Source organism: Leucopleurus acutus, assembly GCF_964270905.1.
Source record: "Leucopleurus acutus genome assembly, chromosome: 19".
Lineage (NCBI taxonomy): Eukaryota > Metazoa > Chordata > Mammalia > Artiodactyla > Delphinidae > Leucopleurus > Leucopleurus acutus.
Window position 1 is genome coordinate 26418319 of NC_139161.1, and position 19373 is coordinate 26437691.

General features: G+C 39.8%; 1 protein-coding gene across 6 annotated transcripts in view; it reads left to right on the top strand.

Annotated features, from left to right (window-relative positions):
* The window catches only part of ACACA (acetyl-CoA carboxylase alpha), a 208601-nt gene extending 189457 nt beyond the window's left edge, over positions 1-19144 (top strand). For all 6 annotated transcript variants that reach the window (XM_082861297.1, XM_082861299.1, XM_082861296.1 and 3 more), the window contains 2 exons: positions 13878-14147; positions 19017-19144. In XM_082861297.1, the coding sequence (XP_082717423.1) occupies positions 13878-14147; positions 19017-19118 (372 nt within the window). In that variant the 3' untranslated portion in view covers positions 19119-19144. The remainder of the gene's footprint in view (positions 1-13877; positions 14148-19016) is intronic.
* The last annotated feature ends 229 nt before the right edge of the window (positions 19145-19373 follow it).

A 19373-nucleotide genomic window follows, 5' to 3' on the forward strand; every position in this document is an offset into this window, starting at 1 on the left:
TTTTCCCATTTTATGCAGTATCTTTTTCAAAAAAATTTCCTGTATGTACAAGGTGCGTGGTTGTTCAGCAGGTACACCAGTGGCTGCCAAAAGTAGATGGTTTGGTATTAAGATGGATGCAAGCATTGGACCCGATGGAGAGTATCAGACTTGTAGGAGTTCTTCTAATCTAATAGCAAAGGCGAGAGGCTGGGGAGAAAGGATGCGTAGAATTTTGACGAGAGTAGGTGTCTGTATACTCATTAACACACAAAGTTGCGGCAGAGGTTTATGCCACTGTGTGTAGCATCTACTTAGTGAACCCCTCAGCAGCAAAGAAAAGCTTCATTGTGCTAGACTTAAATTCTGATTCATTGAACAGTGGAGTCTTCAGGAGTGGAAGGCGCCCTTGTGAACAGGGGACTGCGAGAAAAACGCTTTTAACTAATGTAATTAAAACACAAAATGAGATTTTTGGCCACGTGAAAGCTAGCTGCAGTGCTGTGTGAAACCTCTTGCCATGATCTTTCTGTCCTGCTTTCTCTCTGCTCTCATTCTGTTTGAGCGAATGGAGACTGGGGGAATAGTGAAGTCCCAGAGGGACAGAGCTCTGTTCTTGCTGAAATTACAAGCACAGAGCTGCCTGGGCATGAACATGTAGTGTTTACTCTGCCAGTATGAATACAAATAGTCTTATTATACGGGACTCTGTACCCAAAGACCACACACACACACACACACACACACACACACACACACACACACACACACGAATAAAAAAAAAATTAAAGGTTTTTTTTAACCCTTTTAAGACCCAACAAACCTTGGTGCAAAAGGATGTCTTAAACAGCAGCATAGGACTAGGGCTATGAGTAGTAGCATCAATACAGGGACCACATGTTTTCCTTTGCCCAATGCTTTAATAATAATCTTGAAATCTAGAAATCTAATAGTATTTGAATTTTTTTTTGCTTTTCGTCAGTTCTTACTTTCTTCTTGTCCACCTCTTTTCCCTCCTTAGTTGCCTGTTTTCTTTGTTCTCTTTTCCTTTCCTTCAAATGGTTGACTAGGATTGAAGCTGAGTGTCAGCTTTGCTGTTTCTGAGTCTTTGAGCTCAGGAGGAGTGAGACTGATTTCTTTTGTGAGCACTTAGTGACTAATGCCCGGCGTGGCTGGTGAAGTCAGTCAGTGGCCTTAGCTAGATTATAGGATCCTGCACAACAGGAATGAGGTTGGGGTATTAGTATCCAACTCGGTTACCAAGAGCTTGAACGTACAATGAAGCATGTCCACTGAGCGACTGACCAATCTAAAGATGGAGTTTCAGCAGTCAGAACTCTGAGGGACAGCTGTGCCTAAGAGATGACGAGGTGTCAGGAGGATGTATTTCCTCGTGCTGAGCCCAGTTTTATCAAGGCAAGTTGACTTTCAGCAATTGCCGTTTAATTTTCTTTGGCCAAAGAGACAAGTTTGTCATGAGCTTGGCACTCTACATATTACCCCAAGAATGATGTGAGGGGAAGGAAAAGAGCTCATGTTGATGAGATTGGGAGCAAATCAGTCCTATCCCAAAGAGAATGGGCATCTAACGGAGCCTTGAGAAATAGTTTTATTAGAAAAAGGAATAAAAGATTGACCTGTTAACGTTCTGAGAGCCGAGGCTCAATGTAAATGCGTCAATGCTACGTAGCCATTAAATCATCATAATGTGGTGTTCTCCAAAGGTGACAGCTCCACCAGGTCATCATGGTGGGTGATATTGCATTACCTTGAAGGATTGGAGTTTCTGGGTTTCAAAGCTAGCACATGGATATAAGGAATACAGGTAAAACAAGAGATTCCTGCAGAGTTTCCCCGTGAATTGAGATGCTTCTCCCCGTAATCAAAGGCAGAAAGCCTGCACTTATCATACCGTCGGCTGTGTGGGTAACCAGTCTTTCTTCCCGATTTTTTTTCCGGGACAGTAAATAGGTAAAAAGGTGATGGGACCAGGACTTGGAACAGTTCAGTTCCATTTAGTTTTAGGTAACTTGTTTGCCATTTGAGGAAGAATATTGGCTGTTTCAGCAGAGATGTGACCTGCATTTTGAACATTGTGGCCGAGTTAAAAGCAGGCAAAAGAGAGCTCTTCTGATGTGACGTTAGCTACTCTCTCCTTTCTATTTTCCTAGTTGTCCCTTCCCCACTGAGAGAGATGTAACTGAAGGAATGCCACCTTATGCGTGATGAAAGGTATAGGAGAACACATTTTTCTCATTGTCAGATTTGAATGGCATTGCATTTAGTGTGAGTTTAGAGTAGGAATAAAAAAGATGTAGACCAAATCTGTGAACTGTGCTCCTTGCAAATAGCTCCAAAGATAAGTTGTCTAGGATTTTTTTTTTTTTAATCGTTTCAAGTAAAGATGAAAATTGAGGAAAATGTGATTGCAACGTAGACTAAACTGATTTCATGCTCCTGTGATGGGCACTGTATGTAATACACAGCTAGATGAATGTATGCTGTTGAGCCTGGATATAGAAGAAGCGCAGCTAACCAACGGTTCTACGTTCACCGCTTCTCAATTTGGGGGGAATTGTTTTCATTTTCCTGCCAGTTCGCTAACCTGTTTTGATCATTTGGTGGAAGCTGTAATTGTAGGTGGGAACACTTTGAGTAACAGTTCACAATCCAATGTAGCTGCTTTTCGCACCAAATCCTGTTATTAAAAGGCTCAGGCTAAGATCAAGCCAACGTCTGTAACCGACTTGACGGAGAACAACTTAACTTTGCCTGGTAGGACAAAGAAAGCACTGGCCTTCTTGAGACTGTGTTCTTATATATTCTGAAATGTTATTAGCATTCTTTTATTATATTTCCTTTAACTGCTCTGTGAACTAGATGATGAATCTCCAAATTGGGCAATGCTGAAAGATACGATAGACAGGCACCTTTTATAGCAAAATTAGTGTGGATAGAAATGAGGACCCTGTTTTCCTTACTGTTTCAGAACATGGGCTTTTCAACAATATGAATCTATCCATTCCCTCTCGTTGCTCCTGTCGTAATGAAAATCTGCGATGAGAAGATGCTGTGTCTAGAAGCAGATATAATAATTAGGTTTAGGATGTGTACTCCAAAAAGGATTGGTAGTTAGAGACTGGAATTCTTGCATGGCATTACATTTTTTCCTTAAAATTTTTCTGAGAGTTAAGTATGTTCCAGATTGAATGCAATTTGGTGGTCACCTCCACACACACTGCCAGGCTTAAAATTGTAGTGGCTCCAAGACTTCGTTTTTTCAGATGGGCACTAGGTGTCAGGGTTTTTCCTTCTCAGCAGCCTAGCCTTCAGATAAGCCTCTTGAATTGCCCTGTTTGGTGAGGCAAATCCAGCAGTATCCTGCCCTTTTTTTTCAGTTGGTATGGTAGGCTTTGCCTAGTGTTCCCACAACGTGCAATTGCTCTCTTAACCCTTTGGGTGGAGATCTGTTGAATCTTACATGATGATTGCACATTTTTACAGGAAACATTTTTTAGAAAGAGGATGATCGAGGAGGGAAATAAGTAGTATAAATTAAAGTTCGAAGGCTAGCTGCCATTATGACTGGTATCTTGGTTTCAGTTCTGCTTTATGTTCTGGGGGATGAAATGGTGGGGATTAAGAATTCAGTTCTAGAACTGCTCAGCCTTGCCTGTATTTAACTGTCGTCTAATTGTTGGCAAGGTACTGTTGTCCAGTTCCACGAAGGTGTAACTATCTCTTTAACTTTTTTATTATAAAATATTTCTAACTTATAGAAAAATATGGAGTGATATGACAAATATCCCTGCATCTATTGACTAGCTTAAATAAATCTTACCATTTTGACACTGAGTCTCACTTATTTTTGCTATAATCCTTTGAAATCTCTAATTTGAGTGTAAAAACAAAAATAAAATTTAGGAGTTGGATAGGGAAAGGAGGTTGGTAAGCTTATGTAAGCCTGAAAGATTGGAAGAAATTAATTAGTAGATCTATTTTGACAGTTCTTAGGCTGGACCTCTTAACCCAAAGGACCTCTTATTTTAGAAAACCACCATAACCCTCTGTCTTAATTCACTTGGTTGACATTTTCCATACTCTCAAAGGAATTGCTTGGGCTATCCTGGACTTAAATTCTAGTGCCATCCATGATGCTTTGAAACTGACTGGAGAGAGCGTTTGTGGGCTTGAGTTGAGTAAGGAAAGGGTTGACCATTTCTCATGCGAACAAAACCCAAGTATTTTTCTAGTTTAACATTAGGCTTTTGCCTATTGTTTTACTCGATTTAACCTCAGAATAGCTCCATGAATGGGAAGCTAATTTAGATGTATTTTACTGTGCTTTTGTTTCATTCTTATGAAATCAGTTTACCTTTTCATGCTGGGTGTGGAAATTGAGTCCATATCAGTCTTTTAGATGTGTGTTGGAAAAGAGGCATATTTGTATTGTAGCATGCTGAAGGTGAGCTCTGAAATAGACCCAAGAAAAGCAGATCTGAAAAACAGGATCATGGTCTGTGCACTGACTGTTCAAGTTATAAAAAGAGACTAATGGTCCTTGCCACCAATCTGTCCCTGAAGATGGGAGAATGTTTCTAAGTGCTTTGAGATCCTCGGCAGAAAAGTATCACATTCCACTGATTATATATAAACATTCATAATTTGCACTTACCTTATTTTTCATCAAGGACTTTAAAAAACCAATTTTGAATCTTTTTAGCCTAGCAAGATAGGAATTTCAAGTACAGAAAAAGACATATTACGGAATACATGGTAAGATCGTTTTATTTAAAATTATTGTGCACTTTTCTTCTTTTAGCCTCATTCTTAGTGAGTGTGTTTGGCTACAAGTCTTTGTCTGAAACGCTCTTCAGAACCAAAGTTGAGTCCCTCATTAGAAAAATATTGAGGCTACTTTTGAAAGCTAGGTCTTGCTGCCGTGGAATTACTTCTAATGAATTCCTAACACTGTTCTTCTGGGATGTATATATTTTTCTTCAAATTCCTTCTTAATGTCTGTTATTGGAGCTGGAGAGTTCTCATCGGGTCGATTAGTTGATTTTGACTTATTTCATTAGTAGCAAACCAAGGCCCAATGAGCTTGACTGACCTTGAAAATCCTAATGCATCCCTTGGCCAACCAAAGCAGCACTTGCGGAGGGCTCCTCAGTGCCTTTCAAAAGTAAGTCCTTAAAGTTAGCCTTTAAACAAAAGGATGAACTTGCCAGCATTTTCATACATCTTAATTTTTAAGATTTTACAGAAAAAGGGTGTGATATAGTACCCTATGTCAAGAAATTTTACAGCTCCAACCAGAGGCAATAATGAACATCAGGACAGCAACAGATGACACCAGAGGATGAAGTGTAGCGTGGAGCATCAGAGTTCAACATTCGTTTACATGATTAATGGGGGAGGCTTTCTGAACTGTGGTAGGCCAGCTTGGTTAATTTCCCTATCAACCAGTCACTCCGGCACCCCATTTCTCAAATACCACTGGCTTGTATGTGCTCCATTGCATGTGTTTTTAAAAATTGGTATGTTTGTTAAAGCATTGTGTGTACATGTGTAAAATTACTGTGGTTTCAAGCATATAAATAGTACAGGAAGAAACAATTCCCCTGTTTAAAATTACTATTTCTAATCTTTGGTAACATTTTCAAAGAATTACCTTTGGGAAGAAAATTTTTTGCTCTAAAAATGATATTTTTCTTATCCTTTTATCGCTTTTTAGAAGGGTTGAGGTAAGTTTGTTCAGCCATTTTTGAATTATCCAAGCATGAAAAAAAGACTTTTTCAGCTGTTAAGAAAATTGTTTTCAGCTCCTTTATGTGCTCACACGACACTAGGCAACGGAACATGATATCCAGAAGATAATACAACATGGAAGGCATTGACTTTTTTTCAGCATGTTTTTTCTGAATGGCACAAATTAAGTCAAATATTGCATTGCCTTATGGTTTAAAAATACACCTTTTAAGACCTATACAGTGTTTGCTAATATTTCATGATGTATTTTTTTTCCCACGAGGTTCTAATATAAGTTAAAATTGTAATTATTTTTTGATAGTATCTAATTAAAAGTGAAGTATTCCATCCAACATACAGAAGGAAGGGGGAAAGGTAGCATTTTGTTATCTGTCTGAAAAGGAACTCAAGTTCATATTTCTTCTCTCTGGATCTTAGTTTTTTCATCTTCATGATGCAGATGCTGCCTGGGTCTGTTTCGGCTCTAACGTTCTAGGATTCTTTATATTTCTGCCCCAGAGCCTTGTCGGATAGTCATCTTCCCAGCATTAGCAGTAGTAGCACAATAGCTACTGGAGGCTTTGCCAGAAACACTCAACTTTTAGACTTTCAGCATGGAAAATAAATAAAGCTTCAACATCTCAACCACAGTCTAACCTGTGTTTGGGTCCATATAGAAAGATATTATTACCGATGAACTCAAAGTGTGGAGATACAAGAAAGGCAGCTGTGGCAAAGATACTCCCTTTCTACTTCCCACGGCATAGCTAGACTTGAATGCTTCTTACATCCTTGACAACAAATTCCTGTCCTGTTGTGCCCCTTAGCTTTCCCTTCAGATTTCTTTATTGAGCTTAAATATTGTTGTTTTACTTTGTGGTAGCAGCAGCTTTGGAAAGTGCAGGTGTATACATGTGCATATGTACACTTGTACCTTCTATTCACACTGATAGTACAATTAATGTTGATGTCAATTTTGGTGTTAATTTGGGGTCATGATTAGTGTTGACACTTTGTGTCAGACTAATGGCATTTATGGGCGTCATCAGAATAAATGTTAATATTATCATGTTTTTATTATCTGTTATAGTAACATTAAACCGAGGTCCTCCCAGGAGAAAAAATACACATATGAATAGATAGATAATGCCTTTCTGTATCACTGGTGTTACTCAGCGAGAAAATGACATCTCAGGGCAGAATCCTAATCACTGTTTGGAGCATCAGAAATAATGATCACCTCTGATCGGAGGTTGTGAATAATTCATTCGGTTTGATTTTCACGTCCTGTCCAGTGATACTTTTCAAACCAAATGTGTTTCTACAGGAAAATAATGGTCCCACTTCTTATGGAAATACTGTAGCACAAATCATTTTACCCACATAAAAACAGTTAAATAAGACTGTTCTCTTCTGCTTGCCTTCTCCGCCCCATCCCCTCCTCCCTTGCTTGCGCGTGTTTATTCCAGGATCAGACTGTGGCCAAAGAAATATCTTCTTCCTTAGAACTTGTATAAGGAAAACAAATGTTTATTTCTGCTGATCCTTAACTTATTCACGGTAACTCTTTTGAACCTCTTCCCTTTCTCACTTTAAGGTAATTAGTTTAGGTGGATAATCCTACACCTAAGAAGCCTGCTAATTGGAATGCTCTGTTATCAAAAATAATCTGAAATTAGATATTTTAAAAACTGATTTATGGCTATATTAATGAAACTATAATTGGCGGTAAGTCCCTAGAACCACTTGGTTAGTCCATGCCTCTCTCGGCAAGACAATGGTCAGGGAAGAAGTCAGTGGCACTGCCAGGGACCGAAAGCCCGAGTCTGACACTCGTTAGACCATAAACCCAGCCACTCTGACAAGCCCCTTTCAGGCTACATGTGCTCACTTTGTTGCTTCCTTAGCCCTTTAGTCGTCCTTAGCCCTTAGTCCTGGAGTGTCATTTTCACTAGGTTTTATTGCGTAGAAACGTTGGAGGGAGAGAGAAGCTGAAACAAGAGGATCCAGTGATGGAATTTCCTTCGGTTGTTATTTTTAAGTTAACATACAGGGCAGCTTGGCTTAGGTGAAGTCAGTGAATGTCATATTCCTAATCACATTGTCACACTTGTGTATGCTTTTATATAGTGATTGCAGAATTTTCAATATAAAACCTCCATTGTGTGTATAATATAGATAGACCCCATCCATATAAAGTAATTTGACTGAAAAACTTACGGTGTCCTAATTAAATGGGAGGAAAATATGACTGTCTTCTGAAGTAATGACCCAATCCTCTGAGACAAAGCTATTCTTAGATAGAATATTTTGAACCATTTCTCCTGAATGTTGTGACCCCCTTTTTTTTTTCTAAATCTAACAAGGGCAGAGGAAAGCGTTTTTCAAACTAGTTTTCATCATCAGACAAAGTACTTTGCATTCAGAAACCATTTCCAGTATCAAATTCAATTTTGTCAGGTGATTAGTTGAGTTTGGTAGAGAATAATTTAAAAACACAAAGCTGGCAATGGCCGTGGTGCTTCTGCACTGGAGGAGAGCAGTTGCTGTTCTCAAGTTGCAAGCCCTCTTTCAGTGACTGGGTATAGTGGATTATTGTGTTACATGTCTTTGCAGCTGTTACAGACCTGCATCTGTTGACACCATGTGTTCCTACCCCAGACTGCTGGAAGAAATAGGGGAGCGGGTGAATTGATATCTTGCCTGCCTATCAGTGCAAATGTCCTTTTATGTACATGTTTGTAAAGCTCTTTAGCCCCCTTCAAGATGAAAGGCTCTGTATAAATATAAGCTTTTGATTTTAGTACATGTTTGGAGTACATGTGGTACAGTCCTAAATATGTATTTAGCTGATAGGCACTGTTCTTGTCTATTGTACAAATATTGACTTTAAAAGTATAAATATGTATTTAACTATCAGACCAGAAAAACACTGAGCCAGTACTTCTAAGGTAGAGATATTAATATTGTATAAACCTATATATACATATGTTTACATTATACCACATCATTGCAGAGCATTTCTTTTTAAAAAAGGAAATGATAGCCCCAACAGACTAAGACAGTTCTTGAGACTCTTCTCCCTTTAAGGTGAGTCTTGATTTTAAGTTTTCATATGTTTATTCCTCTCTTTAAATTTTATATAAATGTGATCTGTTGTAGTATAACTAAAACTTAGAGTCAGTTCCTCTAAAACATGAGAAATATGTTGGGTTGGTGAGATTTTTTTTTCTCCTTAAAATTTTTTTTTTCACTGTGAAAATGTTCAAATGTGCGCTAGAGATAATAATATAAGCTCCCATGTACCTGTTACCCAGTGAAGAAATATTTGGTAGTTTTTTTCTCCCTTTTTATTTATTTATTTATTTATTTATTTTTTGTGGTACGCGGGCCTCTCACCGTTGTGGCCCCTCCCGTTGCGGAGCACAGGCTCCGGACGCGCAGGCTCAGCCATGGCTCAAGGGCCCAGCCGCTCCGCGGCATGTGGGATCTTCCCAGACTGGGGCACGAACCCGTGTCCCCTGTATCGGCAGGCAGACTCTCAACCACTGCGCCACCAGGGAAGCCCTCCCTTTTTAATTTATAAAATTTTTAAGTTATGAAGGCATAAACACATTAAAGAAATTTGGAAAATGGGGAAAAAATTCACAGTCCCATCATCCTAAATGATTATCATCCCATTTTGCTATGTTTCTTTATTTCCCTTCCCCCCAGCCCCCAACAAGCTTTTAGATAGAGATAGTGTGTGTATGCATGTGTGCGTGTGTTGTAACACTTACTATAAGATTTAACATGTATTTAGTCTTCACAGCAGACTTAATACAATAGGTTATTATTACCCCATTTTACTGATGAGGAAACTCAGGCATATAGAGGTTACTAACTTACCTAAGGTTGTGTGGCTAGAAAACTGACTGAACCTCTATTCTGTCAGAGTCAGACTACATTAGATTCAGATTTGTAGAATATAGTTTCTGAGTCTGTGCCCTTGACTACCACACCGTTTTGCCTCTCAGAGTTATTATGGTATGCATGCAATTTTGTTATCCTGCTTCTTTAAATTTAGCATTACGTCATGGGTATTTTAAAATACTGTTCATAGTCTTCATAGCCACCATTTTATAAGGCTGAACAGAACACTAACAATGACCTCACTAGTCAATATATTCCCTCTAAAAAAGTTTTTATCATGACATTTATTTTTTCAGCTTTTTATCTTAAAATAATGTTGGATTTACAGAAGAGTTACAAAAATCATACAGAGTTCCCATTTAACCTCCATTAACCTTCACCCAGCTTCCCCTAACATTATTCCGTTATATAACCATGTTATAATTATAAAAACTAAGAAATTAACATTGGTATAATACCATACTGTTAAATAAAATACAGACTTTGTTTTGGATTTCACCAATATTTCTACTAATGACCTTTTTCTGCTCCAGGATCCAATCCAGGGTACCACATTGCCTTTAGGTGTCAACGACATTTATGTTTGTGTTATAATTGATGTTCATGTTTCCATATCGTTTCAGCTAAGTGCAGTGGCAGTAGTCTGGAACATACTTCCTTAATTTCTCTAGTAAATGAAATTATGTGAATCATACTTTAAAGAATAAATCATTCACACTCGGTATAGGACAAGTTACTTAAGTCCTCTGTGCCTTGGTTTTCTCATGGCAATAATAACAGCTGTTTTTAAAATTAATAATAATAATAGCTACTATTTGAGGACTTTTATATGGCAGGCTCTGTACTAATTTAATGTGGTGTTCCTCTCAACAGTCCCTCCAGAAAGATATTGTTATCCCCATTGTATAATTGGAAAAATTGAGGTTAAGGTTAAGGTTAAGTGACTTGTCCAAGGCTATACAGCTCATGTAAAGCTGAAATTTGAACCAAGACAGGCAGATTTTCCAGCTTAACCTCCTAACTATTATCAGTATTTATTAACATTTATAGTATAGTACAGCATGTTGTAAGTGTACGATTAATGGTAGCTATTATTCTTATTATTTTTTAAAAATAAAATATTTTAATGATATTTAGTACTGTTATTCTGTGATCCCTAGAGATAAGTCATGCACGATGTTCTAAGCTTTTGGTGTTGACTATTTTCCACGTATCATTTAAAAAATGAAATGACTGTGGAACCAGCAAGTATTTTTTACTCCCATATTATGTGTAGAAATGTGTAGGAGTCCTGCTATGCACTGGGATAGATGATATGATGGTTCAAGCTGGCAAGCTAAAAGCTGTCCTAGGCCATATGTGATTAATTATCAAATGAATTCTCTATATGAAGGTCTTAGTAGGTGATCAGAAGAAAGGAGTCACTTTAGACTAGGGGAAGCTTTTCTGAGGAAATGGAATTTGAATGAAGCTTTATGGAACGGGTGAGATTTGGATAGGTTGAGAGGAGAGACAAAGGCAAACTTTGTATGTTAGAGTTAATATAATAGATTACTGCTTCTAATAGTTTTTCATCAACCCCATAGGTAATATTTTCTTAATTTTGTATGTGGGGACATTGAAGCTCGATAAAGTTAAGTGAATTTCCCAAGGTCACACAGTTAATAAGTGGTAGGGCTTAGATGTGGATCCAAGTTTGTTTGACTCCCAAGCCCATGTTCACCATTATGTATCCCGTCATTTGATTAGCAGTAAAATCTAATTTTTAATATAAATTGAGCAACAGATTCTTCCTTAGAGATTTATCCATTGTGCTTATTCAAAACTTAATCTCTTCCAATGAGGAATCTCACTGTACCAAGACTCACACAACACTCTCCATTCTGTACTGGTACTTTTTAAGTGGGGAGGGGGACAGTTGATAAGGGACACATTTTAGAAAGACATTAAGAGTAGTGTGTTCTTGGTGCTGCTGTGTTGACACCTAATTAGAAGTCAAGGGACTTCCCTGGTGACACAGTGGTTAAGGATCCGCCTGCCAATGCAGGGACATGGGTTCAAGCCCTGGTCCAGGAAGATCCCACATGCCACGGAGCAACTAAGCCCATGCATCACGACTACTGAGCCTGCACTCTAGAGCCGACGAGCCACAACTACTGAAGCCCATGCGTCTAGAGCCCGTGCTCCGCAACAAGAGAAGCCACCGCAATGAGAAGCCCGCTTACCGCAAGAGCAGCCCCCGCTCGCTGCAACTAGAGAAAGCCTGCGCACAGCAACGAAGACCGATCGCAGACAAAAATAAATTCATTAATTAATTTTTTAAAAGGTACTACTAATAATTAGAAGTCAATATTGCAAGCATAATGACCTGGCCAATTGCTGAACTGACTGCCCAAGTGACACAGAGTCCCCAGGTAATAGCAAAAGATAAGAGTGTTATTTGCTTGCCCAGTGCCACATAGACACAGTGTTTGCATTCGCATGCAAATGCTAAAGTAGATTCTTCTGGGCTTGTATCTAAGCTACTCTGGCCTAGGTGGCCAAAGTTAATATGTCATAAAATTCGGTGTAGAGCCCAATCTTCCTAACTACAAATGCATTTAGAGGAAATAGCTTTTCCTTCCTGAAAAACAAAAGAGATGCTGGATTAGAGGGCCACGTGAGAAGGCAGTTAAAATATTTTTCCCCACGTGGGCACCATATTGATCAGCTTCTTAAAAACTATGACCAAAATTATCCTGATATTTGGAGTTTCTCTGTGCTGTTTTTTGGATGATCTGTTTCTTCTTCCTTTTCTCTGTCTTTAATGAGCAGATAGAGTAATACTGCCTTACCTCAGAAGGTGACTGGATTTTTTTTCTATGTATTATATCGATTTTGATTTGTATTTGGCCAGTGGTATATATTAAATAGCTTATATTTATCTGTAGGTGTTTCATATAGATATATTTCTTAATGCTGAGAATCACAAATAGCTGTGTGGAAAGCTTCAACCAGCCTGATTACAGTGGATGTGCAATTGGATTGAGAAATGTGTACTCAGAGCTTATGATCACTGGCCCGGTTGAGTCTGGGTGATGCATGTGGCTTTCCAGGGGTGCTGCTATTTACATCTGTTCATGGCCCTTCTTGATGGCTGGCTCCACAATGAGATGATATGCAGCAGCCCAGGGATGAGGGACCAAGGCTGCAGATGTGGCTGGGCTCCATTAGGCAGGACCAGGAATGCTCGTCTGGTAGGCTTTGTGTTTGGGGGCGAGTGGTGGTGGTGGGAAGCGGGGGAGACAGAAAGAAACAGGAAAAAAAAAAAGAATGGAAAGCATTACCTCTCTAGGTATAGGGAAACAGACAGGCAGACATGAAAAACTGCAGCCGTTAACTGGGGAATGAGTGAGTAGAAAAGAAAGGGCACTAGCGAACAAACAAGTAGAAGGAGTGACTAGTTCTCATATAGAAGGGGATTAAAAGAGGAGAGGGCTGTGAGGGTTTGGGAAGAGACATGTCACCCCTGCCTATTAAGTCAGTATCATTTATTTGTGTGGCTGGCCAGATGCTACTGAACAGTGCGCAGAGATTTATATATATCATAGTGCAGCAAGAGGTTGGTTACTTGCATCCTTTGGTTTTCTAGTGTTGGGAGAAATCAGCAAGAGATGGTCACAAGGATGCAGTGTTGAGCTACAGCAAATTCTTGCAGAAATGGAAGATACCTGAAGCAAGCCTGTAAAGAATGTTGCTATTATTTCTGTCAAATATTAGAGGACAATAAAAGGACCCAGGGTTGTAAAAGTTGTATAGTCCATGAGAGGTAGTCCTCTTTCTGTTCTCCTGTGTGTTAAAGATTTCTTGGAAAGAATCTCACAAACGATATCTTAGTAGATAGGGTAGTAAGGTAGGGCATCCCGGATTTAATTCCCAGTGCCCCAGTATTCTTCCACACATAGCCTGAGTGCATTTAGACTTTGGTTTTTCCGTCTTCTTCGAACAGACCCAAAGAAGAAATTGAGACAACTGTGAAATACATATACAGTAAACCAGCTATTCTCAACATAATCTTAGAGAAGTGTGCTAGAATATTTGTTCTAGTTTCCCGCAGGGAGCTGGGCTCTTTAGCAATGCATATCTTTACCTGCAGGTTGTGTCTACGTGCAGTCTGATATCTTCAAGTAACCTGAAAAATAATTCTGCATGTAAGAAGCTTGTATTTATTTGTTTGTTTGTTTATGCCTTTGCAGATTGGCATGGTAGCTTGGAAAATGACCCTTAAAAGTCCAGAATATCCAGAAGGCCGAGATATCATTGTTATTGGCAATGATATCACATACCGAATCGGGTCCTTTGGCCCCCAGGAGGATTTGCTGTTTCTCAGAGCTTCTGAGCTTGCCAGGGCAGAGGGCATCCCACGCATCTATGTAGCAGCCAACAGTGGAGCAAGAATTGGACTGGCAGAGGAAATTCGTCACATGTTTCACGTAGCCTGGGTAGATCCTGAGGATCCTTACAAGGTACAGACTAAGAAAAGATAATACTTCAAGTTACCGTACGGGTGTGCGCGCGCGTGTGTGTGTGTACGTGTGTAGAGAGAGGTAGAAGTTTTTTTTGTTTTTATAAATTTATTTATTTATTTATTTTTGGCTGCATTGGGTCTTTGTTGCTGCACGCGGGCTTTCTCTGGTTGTGGCGAGCAGGGGCTACTCTTCATTGTGCTGCGTGGGCTTCTCATTGTGGTGGCTTCTCTTGTTGCAGAGCACAGGTTCTAGGCACACGGGCTTCTGTAGTTGTGGCGCGTGGGCTCAGTAGTTGTGGCTCACGGGCTTAGTTGCTCCGTGGCATGAGGGATCTTCCCGGACCGGGGCTCGAACCCATGTCCCCTGCGTTAACAGGTGGATTCTTAACCACTGCACCACCAGGGAAGCCCAAAATATATACCTTTAAATTATTCTCCTTTGGCTTCCAAGACTTATGGTCAGTCATCAGCAAAATCTCTTATATCCTCAGCTTCTTCTCTGATTGTTCTCTAATCTTGCTCTACTTGAAACCTGCCTGTCCTCTGAAGACTCTTCTTCCCCTGTAGCCCTCTTAAATGGTGACTGGTTTCTCTTTCCCTTGTACCACTGAGCCTGGAGGAAAATAGCTTCTTGCTAGTGCCTCACTGCTACTTCCAGACCCTTTTCCCTCCCTTCTCTCTGAAAACTCCTTTCTTTGAATCTCATGTCATCAGACTGTGCCGCACCATCACTGCTCCTTATTATAGTGTTCCCTACCCTTTGGCTACTCCCTCTTCTTTGCATCTTTTAGTTGCTGGCACATTGTCACTCTCTCCAGTACTACAGTCCTGTTATCATTCTTGACGATTGCTATATATTCATAGATGATTCATCCTATTATCTAGCCTCTTGGATCCTTGACTTCCTCTCCCCCAGTGGTCCTATCCTACATCCCAGATCAGCCTCTCATTCCCCATAATGTCAACTTCGAGCATCCCTTCCTTTGCCATTTCTCTGTCCTATTTTTCCAGCTCACTCTCTTTAGTACCCCAAGTCCAATAATCCTTTGCACTCACCAAGACCTACAACTATTGATCCTGCCACCTTTCTTCTGCTCTTCACTCCCTCCTTACATACTCATTTTATTCCTATCCAGCCTTAAATCCAAAGTCTACCATAGGCTAATGATCGTAATCACTACTTTTCCCATGCCTTCAATTTCTTTGCTTTTTCTCTTCATTCCGCTTGCTCTGTGTCTGTACAGAAACCTTGTTTAAATCCAACTCTCTCCATCTACTCCTTTTCCCTCACCTGCATAGCTGAACACTGATGGAGGAAAATACACAGTGCTGTTGACTGGTCTTTAAATTCAAGCTTACCAACCTCCTGATTGACAGTTTGACATCTCTCTCCTCAAACCTCCAACACCCTCTTCCTTCATCCTCACTCTTAGCTGATGATGTTGCTTCCCAATTCACTGAGAAAATGGAAGCAATTAGAAGAGAGCCTCCACGAGCTCCTGTATATCTGCATCTGTGCTCTTATTCTCCGCCTTCTCTCCTGTACTTTGATGAACGGTCCCTGCTTCTATCTAAGGCCAATCCCGCTATGCTTGACCCTTTTCCTTATTGCCAACTTAAGGATGTAGATCAAAACTTCTCCCCCTTCTTTCTTACATCATCACTTTTTCCCTCTCTATTAAATATACTCCTTTTTTAGCACACAGACACTTACCCCTCCAGTCACTAACCCTACCCTATTTTTTCCTTCCCTTTACAGCAAGACTTCTTAAAAGAGTTTCTCTTCTTGCTGTTTCCAGATACTCTTCTCCCTCCCATCCCCTCTGGAACCCATATCAGTCCCCCTTGCACCCTCACCATTCCATCAGAGCTGCTTTTGTCAAGGTCGCCATTGATTCCATATTGTTAAAATCTGAATCTCACCTATTTGACATTTCAGCAGTATTCCATGTGGTTGGTTACTCCTTCATCCTTGAAATACTTTCTCCTCTTGGTTTCCAGGAACCTACAGTCTCCTTTTTACACCCCCCCCACACACCAGCCACTCTTTCTCAGTTTCCTTTGCTGCCTTTTACATCTTTAAATGTAAGAGTGTCAGGGGATGATGGAAATATTCTATATTTTGATTGTGGTGGCGATTACACACAAGTGTATACATTTGTCAGAACTCGTCAAACTACAACACTTAAAACTGATGGATTTTATTGCACGTAAATTATGCTTCAGTAAAATTCATTTTAAAAGTATATGGGAATTGTTGGCGACCTCTAATAAATACAGTATTTCTTTTGGGGGTGATGGAAATATCCTGGAATTAGATAGCGGTGGTGGTTACACAGCATCTGAATATACTAAAAACTACTGAACTGTACGCTTTAAAATGGCCAGTATTATGTTATGTGAATTTTATCTCAATATTTTTTAATTATAAAAAAAAATGTGAATGGAGACACATGTCAGTGCCACAGAGGCTGTGGCAGGACCAAGAAGTCTAGGACTCCCCAGCCTCAACCCCACAGGGCCCAGTGCCTCTCACCTGGTGCTGTGGCAGGATAGCTTGTATGGAAGGTGAGGTAAGAAGGAAAACGAAAAGGTGTTTTAGGGCTTGGTGCCTGGACCTCTCCTCTTTTCTGTATTCACCTCCCCTTGGTGATGCAGTCTTAAAGCTTTAAATTCCATCTATAAACTGATAAACTTCCAAATTTATATCCTGCCCCTGAACTTCAGATTCATGTATCCAGACTCAACATCTCTACCTGCACATCTGCCTAAACGTAGCTTCTAATCTTTTTCCTTAAATCTGTTCTTCCCACAATATTCTCTGTCTCAATAAATGATATCTCTATTCCTCATTTAAGTAAACGACCTTGGAGTTATCCTTGACCTCTCTTTCTCATATCCCACTTCCTCTCTGTCAATAACTCATGTGTACATCCTGACCTTCAAAATATATCCAGAATCCAACCATCTCTGAGCACTTCCACTGCTACACAGTAGTCCAAGTCCCTGCCACCTCTTACTGCATTTATTGCATTGTTTCCTAATTGACATTCCTGCTTCTGGCCTTGCCCCTACCCCTACCCAAAGTCTACTCTCAACAGAAAATGGAATGATCCAGTTAAATGTAAATCAGATCACAACTCAAAACTTACCTCTGATTAAAACCCTTTAAAGGGCTTCCCTGGTGGCGCAGTGGTTGAGAATCTGCCTGCCAATTCAGGGGACATGGGTTCGATCCCTGGTCTGGGAAAATCCCACATGCCGTGGAGCAACTAAGCCCGTGCACCACAGCTACTGAGCCTGCGCGTCTGGAGCCTGTGCTCCGCAACAAGAGAGGCCGCGACGGTGAGAGGCCCGCGCACCACGATGAAGAGTGGCCCTTGCTCACCGCAACTAGAGAAAGCCCTCGCACAGAAACGAAGACCCAACACAGCCAAAGATAAATAAATAAATTCATTTATATATATATATATATATCCCTTAAAAAAAAAAAACCCTTTAAACGCTTCCCAGCTCACTCAAGTGAGGGCCAGGAACCATATAGTTACCTGCAAGGCCCTCCCTAGATTGGCCTTCCAGTACCACTCCGTCCTTGTTCTCTTGCTGCTCCCACCTGATTCTACACTGTGGCTCTACCAGCCTTATCACTGTTTCTTGAGCCTGCTGGACACACTCAGCAGCTTCACACTTGTGGTTCCTTCTGCTTGAATGCTTTTCCCCCAAATATCCTCATGTCTCATTTCCTCAGTTCTTCAGGTCTTGGCTCAAATGACATTTTCATTAAAGCCTTCCCTGGCTATTCTTCTAAAAGTTCAACTCTGCCAACTCTCCTGTCTCCTTCCTCTATTTTATTTTTTCCTTAAACATTATTCCCATTAACACTGTATGCTTAACTTATTTACTTTGTGTATTTTCTGACTCACCTACTAGAAAATGAGTTGTACAAGGCCAGGAATTTTTGCCTGTTTTGTTCCTTTCTGTTTGTTCTGTGTCGTAAACAGTATCTTGCACATAATAGGCACTCAGTAAATATGTGCTGACAGACATACTACTGACACTCAGTGCTACAGGGCATTCTCGTCATAAGTCAGGCAAAATCAGTGGCAAATTCAAATTCATGTCTCTGGCATGTTGTGCTCCCTGTGGGACAAATTCAGTTAAATGGTGGACATAATTTCTCATAGTATTTTAAAAGTTTTTCTCTGCTTCCTTTTTTTTTTTTTTTCTGAGTGACTGATTCACTTAAGGTGAACACACATATTAAATAACTAGTTTCTATGTGAGTGTGTATATGAATGTATAAAAATAAGTCAGTTATGAAGTGTTAGTATAATTTTTTAATGTACATAGGGATTAGAATTTGTTTATTTAGAAAAGCAAAAGGTATGAGCTCAGTGATTACTGATCATTAGCACTGCATAGACTTCTGATTTTAAGACTGAATATCCTAGTTTTGTGATGCTCTCAATTATCCTTGACCCGTCTATATGTTGATGGTACTATGGATTTGAGAAAATGAAGAATAGTAATTCATATAATTCTTTAATTTTGTGTTGATATCTTTAGTAGAGGTGTCAGTAAAGATTAGAGAATGACCCTTTAACCTTGATGAAAAGGAAATGAGTGGAGTATACCTGGAGTTGTAGCTACAAGATATCTTGTTTCAAGGACACAGTCAGTGACTGCAGAAATAGGCACTTCCGTCTTTCAAAGAACTGTCTATGGTAGTATTCTATGAGACAGTAACTCTGAGACACGATTTGGAGATTTAAAGCCAGCTTTGGAACAAGCTGCATTATGCATGCCTTGCTGGGTCTTCTGTGGTGATGGCAAATAATGAGTTGAAAACTATTTGTGTTTCCCACAGGGATACAAATATTTATATCTGACCCCTCAAGATTATAAGAGAGTCAGTGCTCTCAACTCTGTCCATTGTGAACACGTGGAGGATGAAGGAGAATCCAGGTAGGTATTATGTATCAGAATAATTCGGCTGTGGATTAAAGAAAGGAGAATATGATCATTTTTTTCTCACTGTCCTGCTGATCATGACCTTGAAGAGCAGTGAAGATTGCTTGTTGAGTAATCTCGAAGCCTTAGGTTTGTATCTCAGCTGTACCACTTACTAGCTGAAAGACCTTATTATTGATTAAGGTTTTTAAACTATATTTATAATAATTATTCACTTTGAAAAGTTGGAACATATAAACAATTATGAAGAAAA